The 12,514-nt window shown below is 54.0% G+C and overlaps 1 protein-coding gene across 1 annotated transcript; it reads left to right on the top strand.

Annotated features, from left to right (window-relative positions):
* Positions 1-8,831: 8,831 nt before the first annotated feature.
* On the top strand, positions 8,832-9,974 carry SMIM32 (small integral membrane protein 32). Its single transcript, XM_028492597.2, has one exon. The coding sequence runs from the start codon at positions 9,421-9,423 to the stop codon at positions 9,730-9,732; it is 312 nt and encodes a 103-aa protein (XP_028348398.1). The 5' UTR covers positions 8,832-9,420; the 3' UTR covers positions 9,733-9,974.
* The last annotated feature ends 2,540 nt before the right edge of the window (positions 9,975-12,514 follow it).

Below are 12,514 nucleotides of genomic sequence, written 5' to 3'. Positions count from 1 at the left end.
AGACAGAACCTGCATTTTAAAAGCTCCCAGGTGGTTGTGAAGTTGTTTGGGGAGAACGGTTACCATAAGGGGAAACAGACCCAGTCCCTGGAGAATGCTACCCCACAGCTCAGCAACCCTTGTGGGGCAGTGCAGGACACTCCCTTACTTGTCCGGGCCGGTGAACTCAGGACCCCACCGGGCTGGATGGGGGACTGTCATTTCTCAAATGCCCTTAACACCCCCATGCATCTTCCTGTTTTCCCTCTTTGGTTGCAGTTGAGATGTTGAGAAAATCCACTCAACACTGTATCTGGGGGAGTGTCATTTTAAAGGCTTTCTCAAAGAAGGGCCAGATGATTCCCAGCCATCCAGCCCACTTCTCCCATCCAGCAGAGAGAGCCTGCAGGCAGCCTCCTTAGGGAGTGGTGGGAAAAGCCCCTTCCCCAGCAGTACTGAGGTGCAGGGACCACGCATGACTCTCCAGAAGAAACCTACTCAGATGGAGACCCCCTAACTTCTGACTTGGGAGCCTGAGCCCCAGGGGAGGAACAGGTCAAATTTCTTGTGCCTCAGCATCAAATGGCAATGCTAATGTAGTTTCTAATTTAGGTTTTAAAATGCCACTTAAAGGACAGCTTCAGTTCTCTCACTTAAAACTTTTTTTTAAAATAATCACATTTCCTCATGAATCAGGCCATGGGCATATTTGTCCCTCCCTCCCTGTGAAGAACTGACAGAGCAAAAAGGACATTCTTTCAGGTTTCTTCATGTGAATCAGCACACTCTTTAGCACCAATGTACTGCTTCTTCAGTCAGGGGGCCTTTCTCTGGCCTGTCCCCACATCCATGGTCCCTTCTACTCGTAGCCTCTGACCAGGATCCGGACCCTGTCACTCCCCATGGGAGAAGATGACACCACCCAGAGGCAGAGGCACAGGAAGAACAGGGAAGAAATGAGAGCTGTCCTCCATGACACCTAGATCCTGCCCGAGGAGGTGTGGAGCAGGGCTGATTGGCTGCAGGGAGGGACTTATCCAAAATTAAGATAATTGGGATGTGTAGGAGTTTTAAGAGAGAGAAACCAAGTTGTTTTTTGTTTTGTTCTTTGTTTTTATTCTTTTGTTTTGTTTTTTGTTTTTGTTTTGTTTTTTGTTTTATGTTTTGTTTTGTTTAAACTTTGGAAGAAAAAGAAAACATAATTTTCCTTTATGGAAATTAGGAATAATCTTTTAGGAATAATTTTCTAATTATTCCTGAAAGAATATGCTCCAAAACTGTGTAAACTTGGATTTTCCTCCTCTTTCTAGTCAAGGATGGAAATCCTCCCCTACATGGTAAGTATACGTGGGCAGGGGGGTGGGGTAGGAAGGGTGTTGTCCGAGAATGTCTCTCCTTTCCCACCTCCTGTTAACTTGGGAAGTGACTTTGGGACTTGTGCCCATGAAGACAGGGTCTGCAGGAAGCCCAGACCAGCTGCCAGGGGGCCCATCACAAAGGAAGAGTCTTCTCTAGAGGACCAGGTTTGCAGGCTTGGCCTGGTCCTTGGGATGGGAGGCAAGTAGGGAGGCATGCCACCTGTCCATGCAGAGCCTGGACTCAACCCCTGAGAGAGGAGTCAGGCCTCTAACTGCCCACCCAGGACCCCAGCTCTGGAGCGAATCTGGAGGCAGAGCTGTAGCTCCCCATCCTGGCCCAGCCTCCCCACAGGCTGCCCAGGGGCACCTGCTGGGGGTGGCCAGGAGAAGGATGTATTGACGACAAGAGCTGGTGACACGCCTCCATGTAGGTCCCCAATCCTAGAGTTTCCTGCTGACTCAGACCAAGTCTTTCTAGCTGGTGCTGCCCTCCGGCCATGGGGGTAGGTTACAGGTCACCTGAGCCATCCCTTATGCCTCCCAGGTAGAGGTTCAGCCATACCTGAACCCTAAGAAGGCTGAGCCCAGTCTTTCCTTTGTGGTAGGTCCCCTGCCCCTACTGTTCCCCATCCCCCCCATATCAGGCATCCCAGACAGTTGGAAGCAGGACCAGCCCTCAGCTTGTCTGTCCTTGGGAACCCTCAGCTCACAGATCTGGGTCAGTAGACAAGGAAAGACCTTTGCCTACCATCTCAAACAGGCTGAAGCCAAAACAGGTATCTCGCTTATCAAGACCCACAGCTGTGTCACATCTTCTGGTCAGGCCCTCATTTGAGCCTTAAAGGGCTTTGGGTGGGAACAATAATGGAGGCTGGCAATCAGGAATGTTCTAGAATAACCAGCCAGACTGAAAGGGGGAGCACAATGCGAGCCCACGTGCTGACGTCTGGACATTCCAACCTGTCTGCCTCAATGTCCTGTCAAACCCCTAGCAGAGGATGGAAGAAGACTGAAACTAAATTGTTACTGCTTGCCTGCTGGGATTGCTCCAGGATGACGTCCATTGTCTCCTTTACCCTTGTTTATATTTTCTCAGTAATGACCAAATACTAATTTTACAACCAGAATAAAAATCAAGGGGAATGAGTTTCATTTTAGAAAGGTCAGTGGGAGCCACTGTAGGGCACTGACTCGGGCAGTGACCTAAGGATAACCGGTTCCCTCTGGCAGAGGAACATGTTCAGGATGGATCCAGCTGGGTTTATGGTGAGGCAATGAAGCTTAAGCTTCAGGCTCCCCCAGCTCACGTTGACCTGTCATGTGTTTATAAAATTTGCAAAAGCAACAGCTAAGACTATTGTTTTCCACTACAAATTCCCCCATCACACTTTTCCTCAGCTTGGGTGGCGCTGAAGGGACCGTGGAAACTCAGGCAATCCAGCTGAGAGGAGGCCAAGTTGGAGATATATTTCCTCCAAGTGTTAGTGCATGTAACTAAGTGGTTTCCAGTTACTTTAGAGGTAAGGTACCGCCAGCCCTCCACTGGGGATCCCAGGAGAACTCCCACCACTTCAGCTCACAGGTGTCAGGACACGAAGGTGCAGGCTCAGAGGGGGGACCAGATATGGAGTTGTCACCAAACACTGGGTACCAAGGAATGTGATGATGGAAGGGAACTGGTTTGTATCGTATGGCCCCAGAAGCCAGTCTGGACTGTTTTCCTGTACTTTGGATCTTGGTCAGCTTTTTAAAATTTGTCATTTATTTTGATTCTTTCTCATTCTAAATAATTATTTACTTTAAAACCTAATTTTGTGTTGTTGTTCTCAGAGAGGGCCCCTGAGATGCAGGAGCTGCAGGCTCCACAAAACCTGCATCTGCCCCGAAGGATGGACCACAGAGCACAGGGCAGGGCAGGGGGCTCAGCACCTGGGCCGTAGCAGCCCCCGCGGCAATGCCAACGGCAATGAGAGGACACACTTGAACTTTATACCACTGACCACAAAAACAAAGCACTGGCTTTGAGGGGGTCTGGCTGAGACCCAGGGCTCTGACCTTAGCCCAGACTCAGAACCCAAGGGTGCAACTCTCACCCTTGGAAGACTCTGAATCTGAGGCACCCAGTCAAAGCCATCAGTAAATAGCTGGAGACTGTGGGGGTGGCGAGGGCAGAGAGGAAAGGTTACCAGGGGCTGGGGGTGAGGAGGGGGTGCTTCTGAGGAGAGGTGAGTCTGGCTAGGATTTCAACCCCTGGCAGCTGTCCCTTCCTTCAGGCCTCAAGAGCCCCGTGTGAAAAGTCACCAGCCCCAGCAGGGGACAGATGATGCTACTCTTGACCACCCTCTGAGCCCAACTCCGCACAGCTGCATACATCCTGCCTGACAGGGCTCTTCTGACAGGCCACCCACTGGCCTGCACGAGACATTTTTAGTTTGTGGTGCTTCCTACCAAGTCCTTCCTACCCCTCTCCTCTTAGAGGTGTCAGACCTGCACTGTTACCTGGAGGCTCTCCCAGCGTACTCCAGCTCCCACACCTTTTATCCTCGACAGGCATTTCTACCAGTAAATCTCTTGCATGTGCTTCTCAGAGGATCCAAACTGACACAGGACCAAACTGGAATTTTCCTCTTGCCATCATCAGAATAATTAAAGCTGATTATAAGACATTAACTTTCGCATTGTGTGATTCGATGATGTTTAATGCCGTACCCACGTGCCATCTAAAATAATCTCGCATCCCACTTGATGTATGCATACCAAACCGTAGGCAATTCAATCCAAAAAGAGCCAGCTCTTCCTGAGTGAGTTCCTTTACCCTGGCCTCACCACCAAGTCCCAGACCTTTGCATGAAGTAGTTCTCCAACATGCCACAGATGGGGTGCGTTGGGGGGCCTCTTAATTGACTGAACATACCCCCACCCTGCCTTGCTGCCGGTCACCACTTCTGGGCCCCAGGCATCCCCTCTGGCTCTCAGTGTCCCTCCAAGTGTAACATCACAGGCCAAGTACCCCCTGCCTTGATACAGGGACCAGAGGGCCCCAGCCAGAAGGCCAGGTACCCCTGAGCCTGGCTACTAATCTCAAACAACAGTCCTGTTCCTTTTGGCATATGCTGGCTCCATCCCAGCTTCAGCCTACCTCCCACTCTTGGCCAGAGCAGTGGCCTGTTCCTTAGTGTGCAATGACCCTACTCGTGACTCCACCCAACACCCGGTCTGACCCAGGCAGCAGCAGGAGTGCAGGTTCACCTTCATGCAAACCCCTGTCCTTCCCACAGGAGGCTAGGTGATGGCGCCCGGGGGTGGCAATATGTCTCAGCAGCCTGCAAGTCTTGTGTCATTGGAACCCACTTGGCTGGAGGCCACACAGCGAGAGTGACTCAGAAAGGCAGGCGAAACTGAAACCAAAGAGAAGGATGTTGAGGCACTAACCAGTGAGACTTTGTCCAAAAAATGTCCAGAGTCACCCCATCACCAGAGTCAGAGCCAGCACCCACAGCCTGCACATCCAGGTCCCAGGCAGCCCATGAATCATGTCACTGACTCTCCATCTCACCCCCTGACCTTAAGAGACCCACAGGCCCGTGGGATCAGAGGACAGAGGTGGAGATGCCCTTTCTGGTATTGGAGACCTTTTGTGAGCTCTTTCCTTCCAGAACCGTCTCTCCCTCACACCCCATCCTTTCTCCAGTTTTCCTGCTTCACAAACCAGACTGCAACCCCTCGAAAGCCCTGGCATGACCATTCTCCAAACCCACTGCTGTCTGCTTCCATTTGGAAAATCACTTCATTTCAGAGCCTGGGCTTGGCCTACTTGCTATTCAGTTCTTAAAATGGACATTCTAAAATGCAACCTTCAGTCACAAATCACTATGGTTGCCAAAGCCATCTGTACCAAACAAAAACAAAAACAAAAACCAAAACAACACAAAACAAAAAACACACAGAAACCCAAACAAAACAAAAAAAAAACATTGCCAAGGGTGATGGTTTTAAAATAAAAGTCTGCAAGCAAGGGCATCACCAGCATTCACAGAGGATGCGGAGACCACTCCACAGTGGTCGAATACTCACAGTACACAGGGAAACCCACACCAGCAGCAATGAACTCCAACCTCAGACAGCAACACTTCACCCTTGATCTTCACCCCAGCCTCTTGGTAATGCTGGGTGCTTTAATAATAATTCCCCTAGTGAACAGAAGAAACAAAAACAGCTTTACCAGGCACCAAGGGCCGGTGCAGCAGTTTACGAAATCCTGGGGCTGTAATGCTTGCAGTCTCCCAAGTTTCCATTTAACAGCTAACAAATGGCCCCATCGCAGCAGGAAAGGCACCCTTGCCTCGCCTCTCTTGGTCTCTCCGCAGACAGGCCAGCAGGGAGGGAGCGTGTGTCACTCAGCGACCACGTAATGGGGAAGAGGTCCTGCAGGGATCCCAGCCCTGTGACCTCTGCCTGTCAAAGCCAACCTCCAAGCCCCTTTATAATCTTTCCCGAGACTTAAATGTGTGGGTACACAAAGCTTCCTAATGGAAGGTCGCTCCGGCTTGTGTAAAAAGCTGTGTAAACTTCATCTCTGCATTTACTCAGCACCAACCTTGTTTAATTTCCTGCCTGGCGATGTTCAGGGAACGTGACCATCCTCTCTGAACATCTTTTGGAAAAGAAACAGTGCCCTCCCACTTTGGGACCAAAGGACCCCCCTAAAAGGGGCAAGATACCTCCTCCAACTTTACCAAAAGGAAAGGCAGTTTGACCACACTCTCTGTTAAGTTTCTCACTAGAAAAAGCAGCTGAAGACTGAGTAGATGAGAACAGACTGCCAAGGCTGAGGCTCCCTGGCACCCTGACCCAGCCGTGTGACCTTGGCAGGTGACACCACTTCTCGGGGTTGCAGCTTCCTCCTTGGGAAAATGGAGGTGCTAGCGTGTCTGTCTCACAGGTTGCTGTGAGCAGCAAGTGCTTGGCCTATGGAAAGAGGTGTGAACCGTGGCTACTAGAACTGCTCTAAATTGGAGGTGGCCCACGGTAGTGGTTCAGTGCGGACTCTGGAACCCAATGCCCAGGTTCAAGTCCCAGTTCCTCCATTCACAGGCTGCAAGGCCTGCAAAATGCAAAATAATGATGAAAAGCAGCAGCTCTGAGGAAGGAATGCGCATTGCCCGGGACCCCAGGTGCAGAGATTTCCCTGCCCCACCAGAAGCAATGGAGCTGCAGCGACCCTCCATCCACACCAAGCCCTCTGCAGACACCCCCTACTCTTTGCCCACTTCCTGGATGATCACAGCACAATTTTGGAACCCAAAATCACTTACCATAAACCCTTACTTTATAGCCCAAAAGGCTGAAGCCTGGCCCAGATTCCACTTAGGACCACCCAGCTGAGGCACCCAGCCTTCCTGCCACTGCCTGGTGTCTTACCTGACCTCATGCGCAGGGTAGAGAGGAAGCGGGGGGTCGGCAGGGCCACCATGACTCCCCACCCAAACATATGGAGGAAGTTCCAGGCCAAACCACAAACTAAGCTAAAAACCAAAAACATTTTGATGTTTTTCTTCATTGTATATATTTCAGATGGGCACAATCTTTAATGAAAAAGAAAATTTTAATTTTGCTGTACCTTAAAAAACAAACAAACAAAAAACCCAAGACCCAGAGAGTTACTGACAGCAGGGCCTTCACCTGGATAAAATCCCCTCCATCCAATCTACATGCTGCCTCTCCCCTTGGCTGACAGTGTCCCTGAGGAAGCTTCTTCCGGTTTCACATAATGTCCCTGGGATCCTGCTGGCTGAGTAAAACGCTATCCCAAATAGCTCAGGCCTTCAGAGAAAGGGACTCTGCTCCTTGCCTGAGCAGCCCACATCCACAGCTGCTGCATCACTGTTACGTGGAGGCTGTTCTGTGCTAACATGGATGAGCCTTGCCCCTCTCGGAGCCAGCTTTCCCATCTGGAAAATGAGGAGTTGGCCTAAGCAGCAACCGGGCACAGGGCCTCAGGGCCCTATGCCCCTGGAGCACACTGGGCAGCGCCCCAGGACCAAGGTGGGCAGATGGGGTCATGCTAAGTCCTGCCAGGTCCCGCTCTCCACCTCATACCCACACCCACCCCCATGCTCAGGGAGGCTCCCCACAGGCCTGTCCATGGAACTGCAGGAAAACACTGAGGAGGGTCTCCGGAGCATTTCTGCACCTCACTTAGCAAGCAGTCAAACTCTCTGTAGGGTCAGGACAGGCCCACAATTCAGTGTTATACAAAGAGTTCGCAGAGGTGTTTCTCCTGGGCTGAGCTGGGCTTTGTGGGAATGCACTCTGGCCGAGGATGGCCTTGCACACCTTGCTTGCTCTTGTTAAGCCTGTGGGCAGGTGCGAGGTGCGGTGGGGAAGAGGCAAATAACGAACTCATCTTCCCACAGGTTCCTGCGGCCGGTGCTCGCCAAGCTCTCCCACATTCTGTACCCCTTGATGGGGGAAGGAGGTGTAGGGGAGGAAGACAAGGCTGTGACCTTGGCTGACCCTGTAGGGGTCTCAGAGCTGGGACTAGGGTGAGGACTGAGGTGCCCAGGGTGCAAAATGGAAGGAGGCACACTCTCTCCTGACTCTACACTTGCAGAACCTTGAGGGCAATTGCCTCCTTTAGCTTCGTGCCAGACCATGACAGTCCAGGGCAGTCAGTGCTTCTTGAAGAGTGCAGGGGCTGTGGTGGCCAGGCCACTGGTTCCCATTCTAATCTGGTGCGGGGGGGGCTTGGAAAACTTCGCAAAGGAAGTGAAGAGTGTGGACTCCTGGAAAGGAGACACCCCTTGGTCCTGCTGACTGTTCACCCCTGTCCCGGCCACCAAGCCTTTGCCAGGGCTGCCAAGGGCAGGTGGGCCATTGCCAGCATCGCATCTTCCTCTTGCCCTCTGTGCCTGAGCAGAACAGGCCAAGGGCGCTGAGAAAGTGAGCTCATGGTGGGGAAGCACGTGTGCCCTGAGCTAGAGAGGAGCCTGGGCCCACGGAACCAGCCCCAGCTTGTCTGGGAGCCCTCTGCCCTTGCCCAGGGCCTCCCTGCCCTCCCCAAACTACCCAGTCTTGGGACTCGGAGCCAACCAGGCTGTGCCTGGAGGGAGAATGTCCACGAGAACAAAAACAGGTATCCATGCCTGTCTGAGCCTGGTCTCTGAACCGGTTGGCTGTCCATATTGTCTCTGTTTTCTGTGTCTCTGTTCACAGGTCTGTAATCGTCTCTTTGTCCGTCTGTCTTTCCATGACCCTGTGTTTTTCCTCCCTCCCTCTCTGTGTGTCCCTCTGTCCGAGAGTGATGTGAGGCCAGGCGGGGGGGGGGGGGGGGGCCGGGGGGGCGGTGCATACCTGTCCTCTCTCGTTCTCATTGGTTCGCAGCTGCTCCCCGGGGACAGCCGCCGCCAGTCCCGCCGCTCGCCCCCCCCCACCAACCCCGGCCCTGGACCTGAGCGCGCGGGGCGCCTCAGAGCTCAGTCTCCAGCTCGAGACAGGAGCGCAGCAGCCGAAGCCAGCGGGGACAGGTTCTCCGCACACCCGGCATCTCAACAGGGACTCGAGGCTGCAGAATTGCTCGGAGACTCGGCGGCGGCAGCGCGGGAGGACGTGGAGGACTCCCTGCCTGCGCACTCGGCTTCTGGTGGCGCCCGGCAGGGATCCCAAGCTGCGGCCACACTCACCACTCAGCTTTAGCCGCCGCGATAGCCCAGGGGCGCCCCGGAGCCCGGAGCTCACCGGAGCTGTGGTCCGAGCTGAGAGGGCGGCCGTAAACCCGGGTCGCTGATTCGGGACCGCGGGTAGCGACAGCGAGAAACCCGGAAAGTCCGGGGGTCGCGGGCGCCGAGCCGTCCAGCTCCGAGCCGTGGGGTCCACCACCCCGCGGGGAGGGCAGCTGAGCGCGGCTGGCTACGGAGCGGCGGCGGCCCGGGGGCTCCGCAGTTCCGGCGACCCCGCAGGCACCTGGCTCGCGGTCAGTCACCCGTAGCGGGAAGGGCAGGGCACGCCATGGAAGCGCGGGGCGGCGCCGGGCGGCGCAAAGCGAAGTGAGGCGGCCGGGCCGGGGTCGGCGGCCCCGCGGGCCATGTACGGCGACGTGTTCAACGCCACGGGCGGCCCCGAAGCGGCGGTAGGCGGCGCGCTGGCCCTGGCAACCACGGTCAAGGCGGAGGGCGCTTTGCCGCTGGAGCTAGCTACCGCGCGCGGGATGCGGGACGGCGCGGCCGCCAAGCCTGACCTGCCTACCTACCTGCTGCTCTTCTTCCTGCTGCTGCTCTCCGTGGCGCTCGTCGTCCTCTTCATCGGCTGCCAGCTGCGCCACTCGGCCTTCGCCGCGCTGCCCCACGACCGCTCGCTGCGGGACGCCCGCGCGCCCTGGAAGATGCGGCCGGTGTAGCGGCGGAGCCACAGCCACGCCGGCAGGCGCCCGGTGCCAGTCTCGCCATCAGCAGTCGGTGTGAGCCAGGCAGGGTGCACCTGACGCCCCTGGGAACACTGCGCCCTGACCCCAACACCCTTCCCGCCCTCGAGCAGCACCCTGGGCATCAAGGGAGTAGGAGGCGTTAGGAGGCTGTAGAAGGTCCCGATCCTCGTGGCCGCAGGGAACTAAGGTTCGGCTTCCCTGGAGGACTCTCTCTTCCCTGGACAGCGGGCCCAGCTGGGGGGGTGGGAGGGGCGGGGGGGTGCCTTCCTGCAAGACGGCGCTGCCGCCCGGACAAGGGAGCCTTCCTCGCCGCCCGCTGACTTCCCTACTTTGCACACCCAAGGGCAGGCGCTGTGAGCGCGCAACTACCCGAGCGCGCAGCCAGCCGGGAGCTGCCTGTCCGGAGTCCCCGGCCCTGCAGCCATCTTCCTGCGGCCGTTACCACCTCTCCCACTCTTTGGCACCGAGGGTCCCACTAGGATCTGAGTGTGAACTCAGCCGGACTTGGGAATGATGGCTCTCGGAAGCTTCGTCCCCTGGGTAAGGAGGGGACGCGAGTTTCAATGGGTCCCGCTCGGATCTGAGGACCCAGTTTTCTCTGCCCGCACGCGCAAAGGGGAAGCCAGTCTAGAGGCGCAGGGTCCCACCTGCAGCACCCTGTGGTCAGGAAATAGTGTCCCCCATCTCCAGGGGCCGCATTTCTACAATAAAACCTCACCGAATTAGACCCAGTGCTGACGACGCTCTGGTCATTGGTTGCGCCACTTGGGAAAGGGGGATAAAGGGCAGGGCGATCCTGAGCAGGCTGAGACCCAAGCGCAGCGCGCCTCCCACCTGGCTGTGGCCCAGGTCAGTTTTAATGATGCTTGCTCCTCTCCAGCTCCACCTTTCCCCAGGGTCAGTCAGTTACTTGCTCTGGCAAGTGTCTTCCCAGTGGGTCTCAAAGAGGAATTGCTGCCTCATCTGCTAAAAAAAAAAAAAAAAAAATTCCCTCTAATAGGGCTCCATGGAGACCTTCCCTGTGGGGTGGTTCCTCCCACCTGGCATCCACCCCGTCGCTCTCAGAGCTTCTCTGGGCCTGAGCCCTTCCAGGAGCCTTTTCTGGACCAGAACCACCTGGTGAAGGAAGGGCCTGAGGGTCAGGCGATGGGGGCAGCTGCTCAGCACTTCTGCCCAAGGTAGACAGGAGGCCAGCTCTGGAAAACACAGCGGGAAAGCAATGGACGAATAAGCCCAGCTTGGAGGAGCAGATTTCAAAGAACCTGAGAGGGAACAGAAAGAATTGTGATAACCTTGACCATTTTCAAAGTTAATCTAATTCTAGGGAGAATTCTTTATGGTGGTTTAAAAGTTTCAGGAGTCACCTGGCTCATTAGGACACCGGAGCTTAGAGAATGTTTGACTAAAAGGAGATTTGGTAGATTATCTAATCGAGTAGTTTTAAACCATTTAGGGGTCACTCAGATTTTGAGAATCTGAAGAATACTAAGGACGCCTGTCTGGCAAAATGCATACAGGCACACAATTCTACAAACTTTTTGTGATGGTTGACACTGAAACCCATCTAAGGACCCCAGCTGAGGCTGGGAAAAGACTTGCTATGGCTCCAGTCTCAGGCTAGGGCTCCTCCCCACCACTTCTCAGCCAGTGCCCAAGATCCCCTCCTGCTCCGAGATCCCATGAAGCAGCAGAGATGAGCAGCTGGCAGCTCCTCTTGGGCTTGATTACCAATGTCTTGGAGAGCTAACACCAACCAAGCCCTAATGGAGCTAATTCTAGGATAACCTCACAGGACAGTTTGGTTTTTGGAAATGTAGCCAAACCTTTCTATCCTATAGTAATGGTAACTCAGCTAATCCATGTGACCCTTGTTTGCAGAGAAGACTAAATGGAATAAATTTTAAGGAGGTATGAGAGCCCTGGCTGGCATAATGAAATCACACACTGCTGATATGCGGGACCCTCCAGCTTTAGTCTGGGGTCTGTGAGGGGTAAGAGACTAATGTAGAGACAGCCTATTCCTCCTCCACATCTCCCCATGGATGGATCTCAAGGCAGTACGCAGAGTGGTCAGAAGCACAAACTCTGGAGTCTGTCTGGCTTTAAATCCCAGCTCTACTGCTCACTGGTTGTGTGACCCTGTGCAAATTACTTAATCTATCCTAGCCTGTTTCCTTATCTGTGAAATGGGTATTATATCACCTAGCTCTACAGGGTTGAATGTCAAATGACATATAATCAGTGTAACATGCTAGCACTCAAATATTAGCTGTTATTGTGACTGAGCCTTAGGCTTGAGGCAGCATTGCCGAAGGGAGAAGCTGACCCACAAGCAGGATGTGCTCTCACCACAGCTCTATTGTGACCACAGAAAAATGCAAGGGGGGGGGGATTATCAGTGGACTTCTGGCTTAGAGGTCACCTGAAGTTCCTGGACCAGAACCAGTTGAAGCCAGAGTGATCCAGGAGGCTCTTGGGACCCCTTAATACAATACTGTCCCAAGGCATCAAGAGGTTAAAGCTAAAAAATGCTAAGATGGAGACAACTTGGAAACCATCTTTCTGATGTCTCTACAGGGTTTCAGTGGTCTTAGCCACCTAAGCCAAAGGTTTGGCCACTTCAAATGAACAGATACTTCTGGAAGAAATTCCTAAGTAATTGCGCCGTGTAGATCTGGAATCTAGAAACCAAGCAGGGTCAGTATGAGGAACTGGACTAGAGTTCTGCTTTTTGCCAGGACTGTGACCCTAAATA

The sequence above is a fragment of the Physeter macrocephalus genome, chromosome 8 (genome assembly GCF_002837175.3).
Source record: "Physeter macrocephalus isolate SW-GA chromosome 8, ASM283717v5, whole genome shotgun sequence".
NCBI classification, from domain to species: Eukaryota; Metazoa; Chordata; class Mammalia; order Artiodactyla; family Physeteridae; genus Physeter; species Physeter macrocephalus.
The sequence above is the reverse complement of the archived record's forward strand: the minus strand, read 5'-3'. Positions and strand labels throughout refer to the sequence as shown.